General features: G+C 36.3%; 1 protein-coding gene across 2 annotated transcripts in view; it reads right to left on the minus strand.

Annotated features, from left to right (window-relative positions):
* Nucleotides 1-26,442, minus strand: part of LOC113073291 (solute carrier family 45 member 4-like) — a 44,132-nt gene that overhangs the window by 14,971 nt on the left and 2,719 nt on the right. The window contains exons 1-2 of one of the 2 annotated variants that reach the window (XM_026246182.1): nt 23,888-24,369; nt 7,150-7,945 (exon numbers count right to left, since the gene is read on the minus strand). In XM_026246182.1, coding sequence (XP_026101967.1) covers nt 7,150-7,423 — 274 coding nt within the window. In that variant the 5' untranslated portion in view covers nt 7,424-7,945; nt 23,888-24,369. Of the gene's footprint in view, nt 1-7,149; nt 7,946-23,887; nt 24,370-26,442 lie in introns of those variants that run through there. The other variant, XM_026246181.1, reaches the window with a different exon arrangement.

Here is a 26,442-nt window from a genome sequence, read left to right on the forward strand (position 1 = left end):
TGATGACCTCTGACCTGCAAAATCATAGAGTAAAAAGACATTTGAACAAAAGTGAATCTGAAAAAGTCAATGACTGGCTTGGCAAATTAATAAATCATGTGAATTATAAATAAATATTAATATGTTTAAAATTAATATGTATTATGAAATAAAATATGGAATTAAATACAATGAAATGTAATGAAATTTAGACTAAATAATTATTAAAATAATTAGCACGCATATATAAAATAAACGAATCAATATATTTATAATGTTATTTATTAATAAATATTTAAATTATGAATATTATATATATTATTTATGAAAAAATAAATTATAAATAAAAAATAAAATAAATATGTAATAATCCTACAATATAAAATATACTCATTATATACTGATAATAACATTTGATAATAAATATTTAATTTTATAAATTAATTTAAATATAAATTATAAATCATTATAAAATACAATTATAAATAAAAATAAAAATAAACAGTATATGAACATAATACAAAATGTATAAATTTATAATAAATAACATTTACTGATGACTATTTGAATGAGATATACATATATATACACATACATACATATATGCGCACATACATACATATATGCGCACGTGCACACACACACACACACACACACATTATAAATAAAAATAAAATAAGAAATTAATAAATATATTTATAACTAATAATAAAATGTTTAAATAATGTTTAAAAAATACATTAAAACTACATGTCCCTGTGTGAAGAAGTGTTTGCCCCCCTTTTAAAACTGTGGTTTATCACACCTGAGTTCAGTTTCTCTAGGCACACCAGGCCTGATTACTGCCACACGTTCACCATCAAGAAGTCTCTTAAACAGAACCTGCCTGACAAAGTGAAGTAGACCAAAAGAGCCTCAAAAGCTAGACATCGTGCAGAGATCCAAAGAAATTCAGAAACAAATGAGAAAGAAAGTTATTGAGATCTAACAGTCTGGGAAAGGATATAAAGCCATTTCTAATTGGAACAGTGGAGAACCTTTCCAAGAGTGGCCAGCCGACCAAAATTACCCCAAGAGCACAGCGAAGACTCATCCAAGAGGTCACAAAAGACCCCACAACAACATTTGGAGAGTTTAAGAAGAAAACCGCTGCGGAGCAAAAAGAACAAAAGCTCTGTTTCAGTTTTGCCAGAAAACATCTTGATGATCTCAAAGATTTTTGGGAAAATAGTTTGTGAATTGATGAGACGAAAGTTAAACTGTTTGGAAGGTGTGTGTCCCATTACGTCTGGCGTAAAAGTAACACCACGTTTCAGGAAAAGAACATCGTACCAACAGTAAAACATGGTGGTGGTAGTGTGGTGGTCTGCTTCAGGACCTGGAAGACTTGCTGTGGTAAAATGGAACCGATGGATTTTGTTTTCGCTTAATAATAAAAACCTTCATTTAAAAACGGCATGTTGTGTTATCTTTTACTAATATTAATAGATCTGAAACATTAAAGTCTGACAAACATGCAAAAACAGAAATCAGGAAGGGGGCAAACACTTTTTCATACCAATGTATATATTTCAACAATAACTGAACTATATACAGTACATTTCAGCTTATTAATTAGATAAATATAATAAATATCAGAGAGTGGTATTAGTACTAACATTATTATTTAGTAACTATTTACTATAAAAAAACAAACATGCATTACATGTATAAAATTTACTTGCAAATAAAAATCAAGGAAAATCATATGGGTAATATGCAGGTATCAGATGCTCTGATATACTGTATCTGTACACACACACACACACACACACACACACAGTGTCAACATAAGGTCACTATCCACATGGGTACCATCAATGAATCCTAAGACTAACAAAACGGTTATTAGTCAGCCATCACCACTGCAACAACTACAACAGCCTGTTCCTGTGAAAACAAGACGTCCTGCCAACACACAGACGAGAGAAACCTGGAGTGAGAGTGACAGGAAGAGGAAGAGGAAGGTCAGGAAGGTGAAACTGTCTGGAAATGGACAAAAGTCAAAGCAATGCCAGGAAGCAGGTGCTGTGCAGTTCAGTGTGTGTCAGGTGCACGGCGGCCTACAGCCAGAACGCTCTCCTTTGATACGTTCTTGATCATCAATGCGCCTTAGCAGTCATCATTTTTATTTGTACTGACTATAAGGGCCGCAACAAACAATTATTTTGATAATCAATGAAATAAATGTTGTGAAGTGACTTACCAGAGTGCCGACTGCAAATCATGAACAAACGTCCACATCGCTAAGATCAGATGCTTTCTTAACTGCTGCTTTCTCATCATTGTCATGTTCGTTTATTTTGCTATTGAGATAAGCGTGCAGCATATACAATATTTACATATTCATCTAAATGCTGCTCTCAACAGATTTGTTTGTTTTCTTTACCTCTAAACGAAGAAGGAAAAAGAACTTGGCTGTGAGTATATCGATGCCTTCACACATGACATGAATGCATTTTTATTGTTTGTAGTTTTGTAAAACATTTTCATACTCCATGGGTTCGGCTTTGTTTACTTTCCAACATAATTGTCATAAGTGCTGTGTGAATTGTCTTCAATTGGATTGCATGCAGGAGAGCTGCACTACAGTGCCACACTTGACAAATCATGTTAATATTACATCAAGTGAGATCAAACAAATACTTGACAACAAAAATATTTGTCAAAACTTTTTTTTTTTGTCAATAATGTCGACTAATCGTTTCAGCACTAGTGAGTATCCAGTCTCACTTAAGCTCAGTAAGAAAGCTAACTGTGGTTTGTCATTCATGTCAGTTAAATGGTTTCTTTCTAAGTCAGATTAAGGCTATGAGAGACTAGGACCACCGTGATCCAGGACAAGAAACCAAATCTCTCTAGGCCTCTGATCCCGATTCACCAGAAATCGAGCAGATGGCAGGATGAAATATTAACACATGGTTTCATATTCGCTTCCATTGCAGCGTGTGTCTGGAATAACCCTCCAACTGTAGCTCAAAAGCATGAATGATTGATCAGGGAGAGTGAGACGTGCAGTTTGGATCTGGTTAATGTTAGTGATCTGGACACATAGCAGACAGTTCGCATGTTCAGACCCAGGTGACTGACTCCGTGATCACAACACTGCTCTCAGATCAGCGCTGTTCACAGAACCATTCCAAACACAGAGACAACAAAGAGAGATCCTTTTTACTTTTGCATGTAATGCAAGTAAAAAAAAAAAACCTAAGTGGTGTTAATCCATTCAAAGTTTTCCTTCCTTAATGCATTGCATTTTGTTAAACTATTTCGAGTGTGGCTATGCTGGTTGCCATGTTGTTTTGTTTCTAAGCAGTTACTAAGGTGTTTTAAATGATTCTGTAATGTTGCTATGTAGTTCTCAGTGCATTGTTGAGTGAGAGAGTGTGTTGTAATCATTAGAGGGTGAAAACTGACCTCTAATATAGTCAGTCTATTTTTCTCTTGTCTGTGAGCTCCTGAAGGACATTTAAACCTCATACTGTAGGTTTAATAACACACACACACACACACACACACACACACACAGAGAGAGAGAGAGAGAGAGAGAGAGAGAGAGAGAGTCAGCATGGTTACGTAACACTGCAGCAGTGTGATACGCAGCACAGTCTAAACTCAGCACTGCACTGGACACACAGGAGATCTAGTGCAGTTTTATCCTTACAGCAAAACACACACAAACACACACAAACACACACACACACACACACACACACACACACACACACACCTCTCCTCTTCTCCGTCTGCGTTCAGAGTGATTCATCACAATGTTCTTGACTCTTGACTCTCCATACTTCCTACTTTTGTGAGCACTTATTTCACAGAGGATGTCGTGCATTTCAAACAAAACGCTGAATGAGTTTCACTATTGTTTCCGCTAAAGTCTTAGCGGTCATGAGAACTAGAGTCGAATCACCAGAGATTGACCAAAAACAGCTCAAAAGGGCTCATTGTTTGGATATTTATAAGAGACAATAGAGATCTGCGAAATCCCACGCTACAAACTCCATACATAGTGCTCACATACACATTAGAAACACTGTAATGAGTCCATAGATCAGCTACGATGCATCGGTAACTGACAGATTTCAGGGCTGACAGCACAGGTGTGTGCTCAATACTTGTGGCCTGTGTGTGAGTTGTGACATACCCATGAGGCATTGCAGCAAACAGCAGTGACACCAGGTCGTGAGCTGCATCTGCTGGACCACAACCAGGATCAGATTGGATTGCTAGCATATCACTTACAGCACATATATTTACACTAGATGTTCAGTGAAATAGTATGTTACACGTTACATTTAATAAATTCGATTATAATGTAAAAGTTTATTCAATTACATATGCAAATTTGTAATTATCAGTTGGAGGAGAAAGTGACCATGCCCTTTCATAAGGAAATATAAATGCATTAAATATGTTTAATACTTTATATAAAATGAATGTATAATATTAATTAAATTTGCATAAAAATATGTTTTTCTTATTATAATTTATATTTAATAATAATAATAAATGTATAAAAATATATACGTATTTCATATTAATAATTACATTAAAAACCTGTTCCTCATTTTACATGAAGAGAGTTTTTTTTTTAATTTGGCCACTTTTTTTCCTTTTTAAAAATTGACAATTTACATCAACAAATATATCTAGTTATCTGAAAAAAAGACCAAAAAAAAAAAAAAAAAAAAAAAAACGGACAGTCAAATACACTGCAATGCATTCAACATCCGTTTACATTGGCCAAAATGTACAGCATCTCCATTCATGACATCCAGCATACATCCTGGAGAACAAGCAGCACAGAAGTATGGCATTACGTATCAAACGTCCAGTGAGATCTACAGCTGCTAGGTGATTTTGCAAAGCATATCAACAAATTTGTGTGGCTTGTGTAGGGCGTTTGCATGCTTGGGAATGAGGTTTGTTTGTTCACTGGGAGTTATTTTCCCATCACTGCGGAATGCATGAAATCCACAGGCTGTATAAAGCAAAATTCCTTCACAATTCCTCCACACATTCCAGCCTCTCGCTTGCTAAGAAAAACACAACATGGCTCACATTTGATGGCCAACCAGCATGAGCATTCTGGGATATGTGAACGCGTGCACTTCATCCCGAAACTCAGAATCCGCTGAGTCACTCATTCCCAATACAGCAGCGGGCCGCACATTCCCTCTGCCTTTGTTATGAGAATCTGTTTATGGTGGAACGTTCTGCAAATAGTTGGAATTGCTGCGTGGAATTTCATAAGGGACTATTGTGGATATAAATACATGCACACATGCACCTCAACTCCTGGTCGTGGCTCATCCGGATCTGAATTAGTCATGCTGTGCACCACGTTCAGTCTGTCAGTATAATTTCCCACTTCCTGCATATGAACTTACCCTGAGCTTATACAGCCATTAGCAATTTACTGAATCTCAAGAATAACTTGTCATACGTCACCCTGACACACACACACACACACACGACTCTCTGAGCGCAGGTGAACGAGGGCGGCTCAACCTCCAGAAATCTTCTTATCCTTTGTCATTGCAGTTTGGACACTGAGTGCCTGATGTTTACAGACACAAAGTAACATACGGCTCTCAAATTAGCATGTCTCATGATAACATTGCGTCACTTGCAACTGGCCTTGACCTGATGACTTAATCCTTTAAATCCATAGAACTCGCCATTAGCTTATACAATTACCAACAACAGCAAAGTAGTCACGTTACCGACAATTGCATTCTACTTTAAAGCAGACAAGTAATCCACATGAGTGAAGTCAGAAGTGATGGTTTAAAGATAAAATATCTTAATGATGGATTGGTTTCCTACAAACACGCAGCTTTTCACTTCTCAAGACATTAACTGATGGACTGGACTGGACTACTGTGATGTTTTTATCAGCTGTTTAGACTCTCATTCTGACGGCACCCATTCACTGCAGAGCATCCAATGCTGAGCAAGTGATGCAATGCTACATTAATCTACATCAAATGTTGTATTTGTAAATATTATTTAATTAACTAACAAACAATGAACTGTAGTTTTTAATTAACTCGAAATAATTAATTATCTAATACACATGCTTATTGTTAGTCAATGCATTAACTAATGGAACTTAGTATAATAAAAAATAAACAAAGAAAGAAAAAGCAAAGTAAAATGACATGCACAGGTTATTGTGCATACTACTAAGCCATGACTGAATGAGGAAATCTACTTTTGATGAACCAGTTCATTGAACTGACACACTTACAGTAAAATAAATAATGGACCATCCCTCAGGGAGAGAAAAATACTGCTCAAAAACAATAATGTCTTCAGTTTGTGCCCTGCTACACTCGCTAGGTCTGATGAGAAGCGTAGCTAATAGCTGAATGAGTGAAAGAACAAAAAGATCATGAGTGAGAATTGTCTATATTTACATTTTATGCATTTGGGCAGATGCCTTCATCCAAAGCAAATCACATTGCATTCAACACATATTTGATCAGCTGATGCATTCCCTGGGAATCAAACTCAGAACCCTGGCATTGCAAAAATGCAGATGTTCACTTAAAGTCTTAAAATCTCAAAAGGAAACTGACGGATATAGCTGGGAACATGGCGGATGCACTGACTGCAGCAAACATTGAGTGAGAAAATACATCAAAAGTTTTCATAAAAATAAGCACCACATTTTTTTTTCCACTGATATATCACAAATGCTTCAGTCATTTTAAATTGTAAAAGTGTTTCACAATATTGTATTTTGATCAATTAAATGCTGCCTTGGTGAGCAGAAGAGACTTCTTTCAAAAACATAAAAAAAAGAAAGGGTAACACTTTAGTATAGGGTCCAATTCACACTAATAACTAGTTGCTTATTAGCATGTCTATTATTAACATATTGTCTGTTTATTAGTGCTTATAAAGTACATATAATGCATGACATCATAATCCTACCCAATACCTTAAACTTAACACCTACCTTATAAACTATTAATAAGCAGCAAATAAGGAGTTAATTGAAGTAAAAGTCATAGTTAATGGTTAGTTAATAGTGAGAATTGGACCTTAAAATAAAGGTGTGATCTTTTATAATTAGGTTTATTATTATCTACTAGTTATGGTCAGTTGTCTCACCTATCTGCAGAAGTACAGGTGTGACCAGCGCAGTCTCCATGGCGTAGCAGAACTCTCGTCCGAACATGACGGCGCCGTGCATGATCCACTGACGCAGCGGGATGCGGTCGATCGATCCCTCGCTGACGGACTCCTCCTGACTCTCCAAATCCCGCCCTCCAGCCACGCCCTCTCCATTAGCCCCGCCTCCTCCATCCTGTTTCTCCACAGGTGTCACCGCAGCGGCCTGTATCTGCATGGCCTCGCCGTTCTGTGGGGCCATCGTCATCGGCATGCACTCGGAGCAGAGGTCACGTGTGGCTACACGCAAAATAAGAAAAGAAAAGAAAAAAAAATCTAGGAAAAATCAAACCAATAGCAGCACACCTCTTCCCGTGGACGTCCTTCAGTCAAAGAAATCTCAAGGAGCGTAAAACATCCCAAAAGGTGCTGTTTGATGAAGGCCGCTTGCAGGAGCTCTGGGACGGGCCGTGTCGGGTGAGTTGGTTCGGACAGTTGACAAGGATGTGACTCTACCATGAGGTCACTCCTGCTGATGTGATGTGTATGAGAGTGTGTGTGTGTGTGTGTGTGTGTGTATGTGCGTGTACTTGTGTATGTGTAAGTGTGTGTGTGTGTGTGTGTTTACTGTCTACTGGAAATAGTAAAAATCCATATCAATTGCCATTCAGTTAATACCAGTTTCATGATTTGTATTGAGGAGGTGATGTAGAGGGTGGAGGGCAGGCTGAGGGGTGAAGGGCAGGAGAAACCAGACGGAAAGCACCGGAGAATCCCCATGGAGCAACAGATCAATCTGAAAGACAGCGGGAGAAAGAGAGAGAGAGAACAAAAACCTTCAGAAAAAAGGGTCTCAAACAAAATGCATGTACACTGTAAAAAATTATTTAGCAGTTTAGTTGTTTCAATGAATTTTTTTATGTTGACACAACTTGCAGTTACTGAATTTGTTCATTCAACTAAAAATTTTAAGTTTTCAGTGTCTCAACTAGTTTAAAAGTTGACTGAACTAGGTTATTTGTCTTCATAACTTAAAAAAATTAGTTGACTCAATTCAATAGCAATATCACGTTCACAACATCACTAATCGCGAGATCTCGTCATTCTCGTGAAGGCTGTTGAAGAGAGAAGAAGGTCGTCAGCCATTCTAGTCAGTTTCTCCTCAAAGTTTGGACATTTGACTAGAATACAACTTTGGTAAGTAAAATATTCGTATTTATTGGCTTAATGTGTAAAATTACATTTGTTGTCTCAGAAGAGTAAGTGGTTTAAAGAGTCGTATATTCTGTATGTAAGTTACTGTATGTAAATGTTCGTTTCGCGGCACTCTGAAGCCTCAGAATACAGGCGGTTCCACAGTATTCTCCTTATAAATATTAAAACAGATATTCTCCCATGCGGGACAGCGGAGCTGAACTTATGTGGAGAACGATAAAAAATACAGTCTGTATGTATTATTTGAGCCCAGGGCTGCGTTAGAGACCGTTCAAACAGAGCGCGAGAGCTCAACTCGGATCACTGTATGGATTAAGAACGGCGGGGAATTAAAAAAAAGGAACTGCTCTAAACCTGACAGCGTAAGACATCCGTCAGAATATACATCGATGAAAAATTAGGGGGAAAAAAGACGATTACTACTCGAACTGTGTCTTTTCTGCATGTTATAAGGGAAACGAATGAGCAGCACAGATGAGCACCTCCCTCAGAGTTCCTCTGGAGCGCGTAACTTAACTTAACGTTACATTTGATATCGCTGACATAAGCTTAGTTCTAATGATTTTTTTACAGTCTACGGTTCAGATGAAGTTCTGAAGGTAGCGTTACAAACTCTTCTTTCAGTTTTCTGAAGTAACGTTAGTCATTCAAGTGCCTCGCTAGAACCTAGAACCCAGTGTAATGCTGCCTGAATATCTGTTTTTATACAGTCTATGGTGAGTAAATTGCATACGTTCAAATCTATATATTTTAGAATAAAAGTAATAATAGCATATCTTGTATAAATAGAGATACAATAACGATCGACACAAATGTGTTAAATTTCCTTTTATTGTGTTATAATTATGTGTTGTGTCATTTAAAAGCATCGTCTGGATGGTATAGTTTGTCTTTGGCATTTAATACAAACTTGTCAATACATTTGACTTTCTCTGTAAAGATTTATTTATATGTATGTTTATTATTTTACAGTGTTTTAACATGTTTTTGTATTTTTTATATTTATGATATTTTGGGATGACTGAAGATTCAGAGCAGAATTCAATAATCCTGTAGATGGACCGCAGCGAGTCCTTTTGCAGTTATCCATCAAAATGATATGCAGACATAATGGAAATGGCATTTACATTGTAGAGCTTGGACAAAGTTGTAAGTAAATGTATTTATTTATTTATAAATGCACATTTATCGGAGTCTATATGCTTTACGATTGTAAGGCCCTGTTTAATGCATCCCTTTGTTTTTATTAAAGCACACGGGCTCTGCGCAGGAATTCATCAAGGACATGACTGCTGGGATCACGCTTGTGGATGACCAAACTGAGCACCATCAGTCTGCAGTGATGTGATCCAGGTAATAGAAGAAGAAGAAACTGGGACTGGGACTAACAGAAATAAACTAATTCAGGTTCAAAACAACTTGAGGTTTAGTAAATGACAACTTTCTTTCTTTTTCTTTTTTGGGTGAACCCTTTACGAAAATGTAGATTGGAAAACAGCATTGGAAAACAGCTTCAAAATTTAGAGAACATAATTTGACATTATTTTCCCTTCAGTTTTATTCTGTGAATTTTCTATAATTGGTATTTAAAATGTCTTTATAAAGTGTTGAATTTATCTTCATAAAACCACCAGAAACCCTGTTTATGGACATAGCCATTCTTTATTATTTTGCTGAATACTGTTTTGAATCCTGAAAAATGTTCAGTGCTAGCATATTGGCCATTAGCAACTTTGCTTAAAGGATTATTTCACCAAAAAATTTAAATTAGGCCATGTTTTACTCATTCAAAGGCACCCTATGTGTATATGATTTTCTTCTTTCAGACGAATCTGATCTGAGTTGAATTGAAAATTGTCCTGGCTCTTCCAAGTTATTTAATGGCAGCAGACAGGTGTGTTTTTTTCTCAGCAGTTCAAAAATAGTCAAATAAAATGCACCCATCCATCAATAAAACGTGTCTCACATGGCTCTGGGGGGTGAATAAAGGCTTCCTGTAGCAAATCGATGCACTTTTTGTAAGAAAAATATCCATATTTTGTAAACTTTCTTTCTCTTCCACTGACTATCATACGTGCAAGCCTAATTTTGTGATTCTACTTCGTGATTGGCGTATTGTTGTCTCTCCTCCGCTCTTCCTGTTCGTCACTAATCATCGGTGCATGCATGACCCCTATGTCCTATTTTCATCCACCCGGAATGGCTCTCACAAAAGTGAGAGAAAAGTGTTTAAATATGTTTCGAATAACATTTTAAATATGTATATTTAAAAAAAAAAAAACACATGGATTCGCTACAGGAGCCATCTCAGAGCCATCTGAGGTACTTTTTATTATGAATTGATGCACATTATTTGACTACTTTTGGACTGTTGAAAAAAACACCCACCTATTGCCATAAATATTTTTTTATATAATCCGACTGGATTTGTCTGAAAGAAGAAAGTCATACACACTTACGATGCCATGAGGGTGAGTAAAACATACATAGGTTAACCACCCCTTTCAGAGTCATGCTTTACTCTGAACATGCAGTGCAACAGACTATTATTTAAAAGGAATACATATTTACACCAATATATTTTCTGATCATTGTATAAATGGTGTGACAGATTAGACACTTAGAATTGGATTAAGAAAAAAACCTGAATGTTGTATTGGTTTGTCACATTTTATCTCATTCAGAAATCATGCAGAATACCAGTGAAGAAAATAATTTCCCCCCATTTTTAGCAAAGTTGGTTATGGGGGGTATTTTACACTTATCTTCCCATGGGATTTTAAACTTTTTGTGTTCAGCAGAACAAAGAAATTTGTGCAGGCTTTTTACAGTTTAATACAGGAAGTTATTTTGAATGTTTCTAAACGAAACCGTTGAGGAGCACCATTTACAGTTGACCTTTTTATTTTTGGTTAAATGTTTCAAAATATCTTCCACTTGAAGGTGAATTACACTTTGCATTAATTGGTAGCTGTGCTTTTAACAAAACACACAACTTTAATAGTGTATGTACATATGTGTGTTCATTTGTTTATAAATTTATTAAGTAATGTAATATTTTTTTCTTTTCCCAGCCATCCAGTGACATTTAAGGATGTTGAGAAAGAAATTGAAGAGGGCACTCTGATTGTAACTGAAGAACAGCAATGTGATGTGCTTCCCAAGGAATAACCAACATTGGTCTCATTTGGACATCCTGTCATCACTGACATCTCCCATGTCCCCATGGCATTTGGACTCCTAATGGGTCTGTATGCAGTGAACATCCACCACCTCCAGCGCATTAAATACACCATTGAGGCTCTGCAAAAACTTGTGAAGATCAGCTGCTCCCACCATGTGCTCGCTACAGCGGCAGGAACTGTAGGTGTGGAGGAGTGAATGTCCAGCGCCCTCTCCACCCTCAACACCACAAATAAGGTGTTCTTGAGCAAGGCACAACTTCTCCCCGGGCGCTGCAGCATAAATGGCTGCCCACTGCTCTGGGTGTGTGTTCACTGCTGTGTGTGTGCACTTTGGATGGGTTAAATGAAGAGCACAAATGTATGTCATGTCACTTTCACTTTTCAGTGTTCATGATGTGTCCATCGGCTCCACAGCACTCTTTCTTAAAAATAAAATTTATAAGGAAATTTAGGTTCTTTTGTGCCTTTCACTACATTTTAGAATGTACATTAAAGTTTATCATGTCATGACTTGGAATATGCATGTTCGCATGTAAACAAATGTTGTTTCACGTCTCATTTTCTTAAACAGTATGTACACATTTTCAGTATGTAGCATTATGATGGGGGACGAGTTTGGAAACTTTCAAGATCCTTCTGATGTTAACACTTCTGTCTGGTCATGTTGTGCTATGAAATTTAGAATCTGACTGTTTAGATCTTTGTGCTTCCATGTGCATTCATTCCATTTATATCTTATTATACAGAAGTACAGTACACTCATTTTTTGTAACTAATTGTGATATTATATACATATATCTTGGTTTCTCATTTTGACCATGACTTGCATTATGGTGGGGGGAGTGCATGTGAACTTGTGCAGGGTTAATATGCAGAGTTCAACCTTCTGATTTTCATATTGAGTTATGAAATTAAAAACAATCCCTGTGGTTTTGATCTGATGAATTGAAATGCAACTATTTGTTTCTCAATCCCATGCCAATGTTATTTATTATACATCACACTTTCAAGTGTTGGTTCAGATCTTTAGACATGTGTTTGTATTTTGCATTTTTTTGTTTTGTTTATCAATTATCAGTTGATGTGTTGACGGCAAATTGCTTGTTCAATTTAAATGTGAATGAAAGTGTTGCCTCTATCATTAAATAAATTACATAAAAAAAGTGTTTTGTCATCTTTATTTAAACATTTAAGGCAGTGGGGTAACATTTGTTTATGATTATTGATCGAAATAATAAAAAAAAATTCCCTGTTGACACAACATGATTTAGTTGACTGGACTAGAAAATAATAGTCAAGTCAACTTAAAGAAATTTGTTACCTGGACTAACTCCACTCTAATTTGAAGTTGTTTCAACAAGTTTTTTTTTGTCAAGATAACAAAAAATTTTTAGGCAGCGGGGTAACAAAATATTTTTAGTTGACTCAACAAATTCTTTTTTACAGTGTAGTTTTATGCATTTATATTAATGCATGTACTTTTGTGCATGTATGTAATTTTACATTTACATTTAATCATTTAGCAGACGCTTTTATCCAAAGCGACTTACAAATGAGAACAATAGAAGCAGTCAGGTCAACAAGAGAGCAACAACAGAATACAAGTGCCATGACAAGTCTTTTATACATTAACAAGTACTTTTATTCAAAGTGACTTACATTGCATTGAAGGAATATATTTAATCAATCAGTTGATGCAATCCCTGGGAATCAAACCCATAACCTTGGCATTTCTAGCATCATGAAAGGTGGTTTTTAACACATACAAGACTCATACAGACAATGTTGTGTTGCTTCAACATCCCACATTATTTCCACTCAACATTATTGCTTTACTCAAAAATGTTAAAACACCAGCGTTAAATGCCATTTCATATTATCTTGAAGCACATTTCTGGAACATTCCTTATCTAATTTAAGTGCATAATCTGAGGTTCTTGAGTTCGACTCCAAACAAACAGCAGACTTAAAATGTTTGGTGGGATTATACCTTGCCTTTCAGAGATTAGCGGCTGTAAATATTGCATAGTTCAGGAAGAGATGTTAATTCACGGTAAAACCCAGAAGCATTAAAGTGTGGTGGCCCTTCAGAAACCTCTTAACATGACTGAGATGTGAACTGAATCTGCGTGAGGTCTTCAGGGCTCTGTAAAACCCAACACAATGGCCTTTGCTCGAGGTTCAAACTGGAGTAACAGAGCTGACATTGTGTTTGTGCGGCTGAGTCTCCAGATTATGCTTTCTACTATTTACAGATTATTAAGGCAAAGAGAAAAGGAAACGAGCATTTCCTGAACGCCACAACAAAAACAAACAGAGTAAAACTGGTCAATAATCAATCAGGTCGAACGTTGATGAGTGCCGCCGAGGTTCCCCTCCTAAAGCAGCATCACCAGAGCTGGGTTTTTGTTCCAGCTTAGTGATAAAGTGTGGGAAATTTAAATATTAAATATTTGGAACAGCGGACTAGAATTCCCATGTGTGACCTCTGGGTCACAGGGGTGACGGTCTGATCTGGCAGCTGATTGGTTATCTAATCCTGACTGGATCCTCAGCCAGTGAGTCAACGGGCCACACAGACTCGCCTCCAAAAATCGACTGAGATGCTTACATAGACAGAGATTATCATATGCAGCAAGCAGCACAACTGTAGAAGTAATTGAATAGATATTTATCTTAGTTTACCTGAGTAAATAAATAAATAAATAATTTATTGCAGCAGTGAACTGCATGCTAAACACTTCAGAGTCTGTTCCTTCAAAACCAAAGAGAGCTAAAACTCTTCTCTCTGTTGGCAGTTTTAGAAAATAGCTAACAAGCTCAAACAGGCTCCCAGCAGAGAGTGACAAACAACATCCCTGCCGTCCATCATTCAGCAGCCCTCATGTCATGATATTAGCACTGAGAGATTCATGCCATCAGCCAATAAACAAATACAAATTTGCCAATAAACGGCCACGATCAAAAAGCTCTGCGTTGGAGCAATACGGCTCTGGCTGCATTTGAAAGCAAATCTGCCATCTGCACCAAAAGTGGCCTGTCATGTGAGAAGGTAAAAAGGGCCTGAGAGGCTCAGGCTGGATTCATTTCCACTGAAAACATCCTCATCAGCCTGTCAGAGGAAAGAGAGCAGAACCTGCAGAAAACTGACTCTATAGAGAGAGACCGTCTGAATGTGACTGGATGAAGGGCAACGAATAGATATGAAGAGCTTTGAGCTTCCGGTGGGAAAGAGAGTTATTATACACTCCTCACCTGTGTGGAGACTCTTACATAAGAGCTTCATGTGGAGTCAAATCATCTCACTATAAACCTGAACAGTTACTCTCTTGCTCTCGGTCTGTCTCTGTCTCTCTCTCTCTCTCTCTCTCTCTCTCTCTCTCACACACACACACACACACACACACACACACACACACACACACACACACACACACACACACACACACACACACACACACACACACGCACACGCACACGCACACAGTAAATAATTAAAACAAATAATTAAATAAATTAAAAAAATAAAATAAAATGTAAAACTACATAATTATTATATTAGTATTTTTTGTTTTCTCAAATTTGATATAGAACTAATATAATAAAGGTTTTATCTTTATACATGTTCTAAATAAATTATAAAAGCATGCATTTTTCATTACGATACAATATAATAAAATACAATATAATATATACGTTTTATCAAATGTGACAGAACTAATATAATAAAAGTTTAATTTTTATTAATGCTCTAAATGAATTATAAGAGCATGAATTTATAATATTAAAATGCTAATATATTAAAATATAAATATAGTAATATTAAAATGATAAAAAATACACAATTATATACAATTAATATAAAATGATATTACTTTTTAATAAATTAAAATAAATGTCAGGATGGATTCAAGTAAAGCAAAACTCCACCAGAGTGTCTCATGTCTAAGATAATGATGTGATGCTCTAATAAACAGAAAATTGCATGACATATTGGGTAAAATAACATTAACCCTGCAACATTATTCACTTTGGCACTAATGTTGCAGAGTAAAAAAGTGATGAAGCAACGTCTTTATTAATATTAACTTTTTTTTTTAAGTCAAATGAGAGGAAGAAGTTAATCTCAGTCCCTCTAGAAAAACGCGATAACTGGTAACATTCATAGCTCACACACACACACACACACAGACACACAGAGCATCCTCATCTGTCTCTTCAGTGATGAATCATCTCTCTCCATCATGTCTGCTGATGCTCAAAGTGCATTTGATCAAACGCTGCAAACGACAGCACTATAAATCAGCTCAGAGATCATCAACCTTGATGTTCACCGTCTGCAGAGGCAGCTATGGAAGCTTGTTTCCACCATTGAATAAAAAAAAAAATTAAAGGTAATTAACCCTTCGCAAAGACCCGTGACGAGCATGCCACTCTCACTCCACACCTCATGTTCTCTTACGCAGTAAAAAATACATCACGGAGCAAGGAGGATACTTACAACACACCGACAGTGGTGACTTCTGGTCTGAGATTTCAAAAAATTTCAGCACTTCAGTTCAAGCGTCATGTGAACTATCATCATTTCCTAAATATGAACATCAGATGGTGTTAAGACAACTGGAAAAGACGTCAAAATACATGATTTTTAAAGTTCAAATGCTTGGGAACTTGATTGACAGCTGATCTGACCAATCATATCACCGTATCTGTCGTTTTGTACGACAAACAAAGCAGACAGGAGAGTAGATTAATGTTGGTGTTCTTGAATTTAAAAAAAAAAAAATGTGTGTAATGACGTCAAGACACCTTCTGATGTTCACTCCTGTTTATTTTGTGCTAGTAAACTGATCTGTCACCACACATTAAAGAGAAACAAAACTCTATTTATTATTTGAATTTCTTAAAAAAAAAAAAAAAAAAAAAAGACTTAATTTGAAAGCTTAGACTTGGTTTCAGACCAAAATTAAGTGTTTAACTTGTGGCCAAAACAAGGTCACATAAAATGTTATTAGGCAGCTCAACGGGATTTCTAAAAGATCACTTTATACCAACAGAATGTTGTGAAAAGTAATACGTGCACAACAAATACCATAGAGCTTGTGTTACAATGTTTTTTTTTTTTTTACAATGCAGCATTTAGGAGCAGGAGGAGCATAATAATAGGTTTACAGGAAAAAATATGGCATGGAAGTCTCTGCTAACATTTGCAAAGGAAAAAAAAATAATAAAAGATTGTAAGTTTGTTAAATGTATTAAAGGTTAAGTGTGCAGTTTTATTCTTTCTCTTTAAATACTGAACTTGGAGTAAGTAAAGCAGATTTTAAAGTCATTCCAATGCAGATAGCATGCGAGAGAGGTGAGGGAAAACAAGGACATGGGGAGTAAGAGAGAGAATAAGAGAGGTCAGGTAACGCTAGTGGATGAAATAACAGACAGATAAGACGACAGATTGTTCAGTTCACCACGAAAACACAAGACTGCAGATGGCAAATCTTCACAGAGCTCTGATTTTCTACCCAACAAAACACAAACATCACTGATTGTTTACAGTAACAAAACGTACAATATCAGCACGGTTTGACGTGAGAATGAGGTTGATATAACTCTTAAGACCAGAAGCTTCATTATACCTGGAGAATGCTTTGCATTAGCATTACAACCTAGGGCTGCACGAAAAAAAAAAAAAAAAAAAGTTATTTTTATTTTATGTTATTTTTATCCGCGCTGACAGGAGTCACTGCAAAGATTTTTGTAGCCTTGAAAGCGAAAACCAATTGATTTCTATGACCTTATACACTATTCATAAAAAAACAACACTACCCTAACCCTACAACATTCTTCATTTTCAATGGCGTAATATCTAAACATAAAAGGTCCACTTAAGAACCTCGAAACACGTTATTCTATATGTGTTGATGTAATTTCAACTGAAACAGGAAGACAAGGTGGGACAATAGCGATTCGTTTAAATAAGAGCCACTGAACTCGTTAAAGCTCACAGCGTATGACAGTCACAGTCTAAAAGATAACCCCTTTAGATTCAATATGAAACGATTACTAAAGCAAAACAGTGATAATAAAAGTGTGCAATATATCTGGCATCATTGTTATCTCTTCTACTCATCAGGACTGTTTCTAAAACAGAGTCGGTCTAACAATTTCTCCGGGTCTGAATCATATCCCCTATATAGTGCACTACGTGTCATTCATCATACAGAAAATACTTATTCTGTGACAAGTAATCGATTTCAGCCACAGCTTCAGTGTCTATTTATAGTGTAGGGGGCGGGACGTTTCAGATTCTAGAGAGCATTTGATTGGACAGAAAGTTTGATGAGAAGATGATGAAGTGCAGGGTGATGTCATCAAAACCATTGATCCATATTGGTGGAAGTAAGAGATTGTACGTTCTTAAATCTTTCAAATGTGATTTTTGTCATTGTTTCGGAGCACTCTAGTTCATAGATAACCTCAAGTTTAACATATTCATACTAAAAGCCAAAAAAAAAAAAACTTCCATTTTGATTTAATGGGGACTTTAATACAAGATAAATTAACTTGTGCAAAATTCATGGTTGATAACAAGACTTGTACCTTGAACTAAACAGAAGCCTAAACCTCACTCATGTTGTTCTGCTTAATTCATGAGACTGAGGTGCTGCAGTAGGAATGTAAAGCGAGTCTGTGGATGAGCGAGTGACTGCAGTGCTGCAGCGCAGGAGGAGGAGCCACATGTGTGACAGATCTCCTCCACCAGCACACACACACACACTCTGCCAGGTCAGCTTCTGTAACCCATCATGTAGCTCATCTCACTTGCACACAGACACACAGGATTTAAAGGGCCGGTGAAGCGCTGTGTTAGTGGGTTCCTGCATGTGCGGTAAACGTCCTGCGTCAAACCTAAAGCAAACCTAAATGCAGTTAAAATAGTTCTAATCTAAAAACAAACGGCTAACAATGACTGGTGATGTTGGTAACCCTGCACTTTAACTGGAAACATAATATCTGTTCAATAGGAAAAGAAAAACAACAACAGCAGCAGCAACAACAATATTTTCTGCACTTAAATAAAAAAAATTATAATTAAATAATTTGATTGCACGGCTACGACTTCTGCTTCAATAAACTCATAATTGGCTGCTTAATTAAAACACAGTTCATACAAAAATGTATATTGTGTCATCATTTACTCACCCTTATGTCATTCCAAAACATGTATGAGTTTCTTTCTTCTGTTGAACACAAAATAAGATATTTTGAAGAATGTTGGTAACCAAACAGAGTCTGGTTCCCATTAACTTCCATGTAATTTTTTTTTACCATACTATGGAAATCAATGGCTACCATCAATAGTTTGGTTAAACACTTTGTTCAAAATCTTGTCTACGGTGTTAAAAAGAGGAAACAAACTCATGCAAGTTTGGAACAACATGAGGGTGAGTAAATGACACAATTTTTATTTTGGGGTGAACTATCTCTAGTTAATAAGGTGTTTTTTTATGTTTAGGTATGGGGTTGGATTAAGGGATCTAAAATATGGTCATGCTGAATAAGACATTAATATGTGCTTTAAAAAGGTACTAATAAACAGCTAAGATGCTAGTAATATGCATGTTAATAAGCAACCAGTTAATAGTGAGAACTGGTCCCTATAGCTGAAGTGTTACCAATGATTTTTAAAAACTGAAAATAAACCAATCATTGGTGTACATTTTACAAAAAAATGTCACGCTTAAATGGATGTTGCTTAGTGTTTCTGTGCAAGTAATTTTTAAATATACTAGAAATTGAGTGAAAATGTAACACTAATAATTTTTTCAGTGTAATGCAAAATTAAAGTAACTGTTTGGATTTTAAGCATCTCAGGAGAATCACGATCCCAACTAAAAGCAAACAAGCTCATAAAACACTTCAATTTTCAGTTAAAACAACAACAACACAAACGCAAACACAAACTGATGCACTTACAATTGAAGTAAACCGAAACAATGCACTGAAAACACTCCAGCAGCTTCACAAACAAACACTTCATTACCCACAAATCTGAATTCCAGTCATTCACAAACAATGCTTGGACTCTCTCTTTCACAATTAGCACAATCTCTACCCATTAATTACCACTGTGAATAACCTGTACAGGAACGCTGTGGGATTTTCTGCATGCCTTCATCAGTTTCAGCGTCCCAATGCATTTGTGCAAATCATTCATAAAACATAAATACTGCAGTTCAATGCACCAATTCACATAATCATTTTAAAAAGTTATTTCTTCATGTTTTTATAAACAACCAGATGTTTGAAAACAGAATTTATTATCTTTATCTAATGGAGTGGAAACATTATTGGATACATAATCTTTTACAAACATGATCAGTAAGCACTTTCATCAATGAAATATCATGTTCACATGTATAATATTTAAGTCTTTAAAGTCTGAAGGAGCTTGCATTTTCATATGCAGTTAATAATAATACATTCATACAGCAGATGCTTTTTTCCAAATGTATGCACATACAGTTGATTCATCTCAAAGGGGCTACAGAATAAATGTTTCTTACTTTATGAGTAATTTAGCCGGGCAACATTTTTTTTTTGAGCAATGTGGTTTGGGAGCTTTCCCACTGAGAATAGGTAACCTATTTCTATCTAGATACTTTCGATCAGTCGTGGGCCCGGTGTATCACCTGGTTGCCCACTGACACCAACATTAACTAAAGTTGCGCAGCTACATTGCTCAAAAAGTTGCCCGGTGTATCATCAGTGTGACACAAAGCTCAGACAAGTGAATAACATTACAAGGCATGATAAAGCTTTATTTATCATTTTCCACCCACCACTGACACACTCCATTCCTGACTGATTACATTTTAGGGCACGGCAAAGTGCAGAGTGTTTTTTGAGGAGACCCAGACATTGTTGTTGATTCACAATGACACGGCACCACCTCACTCACACGGGCGCAGGTGTGTGGGACACGAGGATGTTGATGTTGCCTGTAGAGGCGTGCTCAGGTTGGGCCGTGCATGAACATGATTCCCGGCATTAGCAAACATTGGCTTCTTCTCTTACTCGCACTGATAAAAAGGGAATTAACTGTGCGGATTCATTTCGTGGCACAGCATACATTTTGGAAACTGAGTTTCCGGAGAATCCGTAAAAAACCGGGCCCGGATCCTGATGCTGTTCCTAGACTACAGGTTGAAATGCACAAAAACATACATTTTTAACTCATGATAACAAAATAATCCAGAAAAAAAAAAATCTACTGTCTACCTACTGTTCTACTGTTTAACCCAAATGAAAATATGTTTGTAAAGTATATAATTTGTTTTTCACATGGGTTTGAATCAGATTCGGTCAGATGGTCATTTTACACCCAAATGGTGCATCTTACCCACTGACTTGAGACAATCCTGGGGTAAACTGAGCCACGGGAACACTTTAAGAAGCCATATTTTTAGAACCCTTTGTCATAGATACATTCTGATCATTTAAAATGATAGGAATACTTTCATTAGGAGAGGATAGTTACATTCATTGTGCTTCTACATCATTTTCCCTAATCTTTTGGACCACATAAGTAAAAAGTGACTTCTTACTCAACCCTATTAAGTATTAGACATTTAATTTAGCATTGTCCAGCATAAATCTAATCTAGAACAATTACACTTTTTTTTTTACTATCTATAGGTCTACTATTAATTTGGTTTTAACAGAATCTTATGTGTTATAGTCATGATTATCAAGACAAGTGATTATAATGGGAAATGAAGTTAATTACAAGAATGAATATTCTTGTATGTAATATTGCAACCAAAGACAAACAGCCAGGTCAGAAATGTGACATGCTCACAAGGACTCATAAATCATAAACTCTTGCTGACAGCAGTGACCTTCTGCTTTGCATGGGTAATATGCCTTGGTTAGGCTGTTTAACAACATTATACCCCCTACTTACAAGTATTTAAAAGTACCATACAAATTAGATTAATAATTTTTCTAACTTAATTTTTCAAAATTAAATTGCACTTTTAATTCAGTAAATGGCATCTAGTTAGCTGCGTACAGTATTCTGATAATGCATGCATATTATGCATACAGTGCACAATATACGTACTGCAAACTACAGAAATAGTATGAGTGATGTGCTAGCATGCTATTCCAAACACAGAAACACAAGTAGGAGGATATTTTCTCATCACTCTTAATCCAAACCTCCCTGGTTCCCAGTGCAGTAGAAACAACACTTGTTAAACACAAGAACAGCTCAAAACTCCCAAACTAAGAATTGCAAAAATACCACATTAGGCTCCTCCCACAGCACATGGACCTGGATGGAAAATTCCGGTCTGAGAAAGCGAGGCCTTTGGCACCGTCGACCTCTTATGATACACACGCTTCAGTGTCTGATAAGGCCAAGCTAAGAAATATAGTTCTAGAGTCAAAAACTAGACCGAGTTGATCACAAACACCACAGCTCTGTAGTGAACTGCAACAAACATAAGCAATCTGATCCGCATTCAAACTGAAAGAGAGCCTCACAAGTGAATGATTCGAGCAGGAGCTTACACTCGACATACAGTTCAGCATCAATTTGATTTTGATTAAAGTTTTGTATTTTATTTTTTGTATATATATAATTTTTCAGTTAAAGAAAAAAAATTATTTTAGTGTTTTATATTATTCGTTTTAATATTTAAGTAGCCTTTATATTTAAATTTATTTATAGAAAGTGTTACAAAAAGGTGGTTTTATATTTTATATACCATAAAAAAAAAAAATATATATATATATATATATGTCAGTACATCAACTTAAACTAAAGTTATGAATGCATAAATCTAAAAAAAAAAAAGCTAAGGGTTTTTTTTTGTCAAATGATTTTTATTTTTTTCGTTTTCATTTTAGATAGAGGTCAAATGTTTTTGTTTGTTTTGTTTTTGTGTATATTTTTTTAAACATGTTTATATATTTTTAATTTCTCCACCAAGCATGTAGCTATAAACTATTATTTTGCATGCTCTCTGCACAGAATATATGAGATGCTGGCTTAGTTTTTGGCAAGAAGGAAGGCATTTTAGTGAGCAGAATAATGCATGCCTATTGACCTTAAAATGCTCACTAGGCTTGTGTGCTTATTAGTCAGCTCAACTCTTAGATATTCAGAACTCACAAAGAACTCTTTATGTACATTATCTGTTATGCAGTTACAAGAGCCATTCGTTTGTTAACTATTCATCTCTAGCCCTGCAGACACACGCACATGCACACTAACACAAACACACTATACTTTCAGCTGCATTAATTATGCATCGATACGACTTGAATTATTTATGTTAATTCAGATGTTCTGTTTGGAAGGTTCTGCTCCCAAAATTAACTTGTAACATAGTTAGTTTAACTCTGTTTGTCTAGGGTTATGTGAGTGCCAGCCCTCAGGGAGCGCTGACACATGTTGTGTGTCATGCAAGAAGTTAAAATAAAATCGCAATTTATGCAATCTGTTCTGTTTAAGAAAACTCTTACTCACAGCTTTCTAATGCAGATTACATAACTCATACTTGAGATCTAGCTGACGGCAGACAAATATCACATTAAAGGGATACTTCACCCCAGAATGAAAATTTTGTTATTAATCACTTACCCCCATGTTGTTCAAAACACAATTTTTTTTTTGGTTGAAAAACCGGGAGGCTTGTTACGGTTGAACCACTGATGGCAGATGGACTATTCTGACAATGCTTTCCATTCTTTTCTGGAACTTGACGGTGTATTTTACTTGGCAGACAATAGGACAGTCACAATCCTCCTGGTCTTCATCCAATATATCTGAAATTGGCTTTTAAGGGGTTTGGAACGACATGAGGGTAAGTGATTAATGAGAGAATTTTCATTGAGTATTCCTTTAATTTCATCATGAAGTTGCTCTCTTGATGTTGCCTTTCCAGCAAGCTAGATGTACACAGTTAATGATAACATTCACTCAGGAAAATAAAATGCATTCATATTTCTCATGTTTCTAAATTATATTAACATGCAGCCAAATGTTTGCAGTGAAGTAAAACACATTTAAACATCTTGGTTGATAAACATGAAACTGGAAAACAAAAGCTAGCATTGTCAATTTTTTATATCCTTCTGAGGATTGGACTATATAAAGTGTCAAAAATCATATGTTTCAACTATATACCAGGAACACGCTTTCAGAGTGCAGAAGACAGGAATTGTTAACTTAAACCAAATAAAAAAAAAAATTTCTAATTAAAATAAACCTGAAATAAAACACCACACACCACACACCACACACAAACACGTAATGATGGTAAACTCACCTGGAGATGTGAACAACACAAAGACGGTGGAGACACGACCACACACAAACACAACAGGAAGAGCTGAAACACCACACATCACACTGAGTGCACAAAAACCAGTCCGATAAGACCAACACCTGAGAGTCAGAGATTCACAACATCTCAACAACCTTCAGGAAATGAACAACAAGACATGCATTTAAGTTAACTACTTAACTCGAGAAACCAGTTATCCAAGTCAACATGCAATCCGTTCTGACTTATACAACCCCACCACAAATAAAACAATGTGTTTTATCACCAAAACCGGTCCTGGGAGGAACAATGTTGGAGGCTATGAGTCAGCAAGCACCAGAATGTCCAGTAAAATTTTAAGTATATCACAGGCTATAATTTGTTTTGCAGGTTAACATACTTAGAAAACACTTAAAGCAATAGTTCACCCAAATGTAAAATTTTCTGTTAATTTTCACACCCTCGGGCCATTCAAGATTGGAATTGAATTGAACCGGTTCATAGAAAGAAACTTTCAGGAAGAATCAGTTTGTGGAAAAGAAGTGCATTTCCCCATTGCCCATTTCTCTAATTACAGGCAATAATGTTGTAAATATGGTTCAGTTTCTCACACAGACCAATCATCTCGCTTTGTAAGAAATCAATGTATCGTCAGGAGCCACGGGTATTCATTTTGTGTTGATATGCTTTTGTTATTCTCAAAATGTGCGACAGATGACTTGCATTATTTGAATAAACAAGGACCGCGGTTTCAGCTAAAAATTTTCTTTACTGTTCTATTGAAGATGAAGTCAGATAAGTCCCTTTAGAACAACTTAGCAACCACCTAGAACACCCTAGATACAAACAATATTCTAAAAAACCCTAAGAAAACCCTAGCAACCACTCAGAACACCCTAGATACAGACAACATTCTAAAAACACATAAGAACACCATAGCAACCACCCTGAACACCCTAGATACAGAAAACATTCTAAAACCCCCTAAGAACACCCTAGATACAAACAACATTCTAAAAACCCATACGAGCACCCTGACAACCAACCGGAACACCATAGCAACCACCCAGAACACCCTAGATACAAACAACATTCTAAAAACCCATACAAGCACCCTGGCAACCACCCGGAACACCATAGCAACCACCCTGAACACCCTAGATACAGACATCATTCTAAAACCCCCTAAGAACACCCTGGCAACCACCCAGAACACCCTAGATACAAACAACATTCTAAAAAAACCTACGAACACCCTGGCAACCACCCAGAACACCCTAGATACAAACAACATTCTAAAAACCCGTACGAGCACCCTGGCAACCACCCAGAACACCCTAGATACAGACATCATTCTAAAACCCCCTAAGAACACCCTGGCAACCACCCAGAACACCCTAGATACAAACAACATTCTAAAAAAAACCTACGAACACCCTGGCAACCACCCAGAACACCCTAGATACAAACAACATTCTAAAAACCCTATGAACACCCTGGCAACCACCCAGAACACCCTAGATACAAACAACATTCTAAAAAACCCTATGAACACCCTGGCAACCACCCAGAACACCCTAGATACAAACAACATTCTAAAAATACTGTGTAAATCATTGTGAAATTAATTTTAATCAGAAAAAGAAATGAAGTGGTGGAAGGAAAGTGGCATTATGTGACTTTAAAATGCCTCATTGAGGAGCACTTCAAATAGAAGTGAAAGCGCAGAGCTTTACAGTGTCTGTCCCGTACTGAAACTCCTCAGTGTTGAGAGGCTTTTACTAAATAAAGATCTTATGCAACAGTCCCTGCTGAGAAAGGGATCACACACTGCATTCATCTGCATCACTTAGAACACCAGACGGCCTTGAAGAAATACAATTCTCACCAAGACAGAAGAAATTATCATTAAAAAAAATGCATTAAAACACATTCTGGATGCTGACTGATCAACATGCCATTCGTTGTGGTGCTGACACACAAAAACAGTCATTCCTAAAATAAGATTTTAATAAACTTAATATGGTCACAATATAACATCTGTGACCTAATCGTTTATATAGGATATGTGTTAGTCTTATTTGTATCCCAAATATAAGCATATCATTCAAGTAGATTCCTCGAAGTTTTTATGACTATAAACTGTGCTAAAAAGGAGTTGACTGGTGTGTATTATTGCCTGAATGTGAATATAATTCAATAAGTCAATATAAGTTTTGAAAGCAAAAACTAACTCTGTATGGGCAGGGCCGGATTTACCTCTTATAATCGTGATAAAGGCAAAATAAATTTTTGGGCCCATCTTTTCTATTAATGAATAATATTACCACCCCAGCAAACAAAAAAATATTTCAGAATCAGTGGAAACCATTACAGTGTCCTCTATTGCAATACGCATGAAGTGGTTCGGCTTGCGTCTAGTCACTGAAGATCAAATGTAGTTCTTAATTCGTTTAAAAACAGAGACAGACTGTTCCATTAACAGGCTCCAGAGTTGTTGGCTGCATTACCACTTCAGGAGTGCAAGATTTCTCGAAACAGAAAAGCAAGCATAGGCT

The sequence above is a fragment of the Carassius auratus genome, unplaced genomic scaffold, assembly GCF_003368295.1.
Source record: "Carassius auratus strain Wakin unplaced genomic scaffold, ASM336829v1 scaf_tig00011797, whole genome shotgun sequence".
NCBI lineage: Eukaryota > Metazoa > Chordata > Actinopteri > Cypriniformes > Cyprinidae > Carassius > Carassius auratus.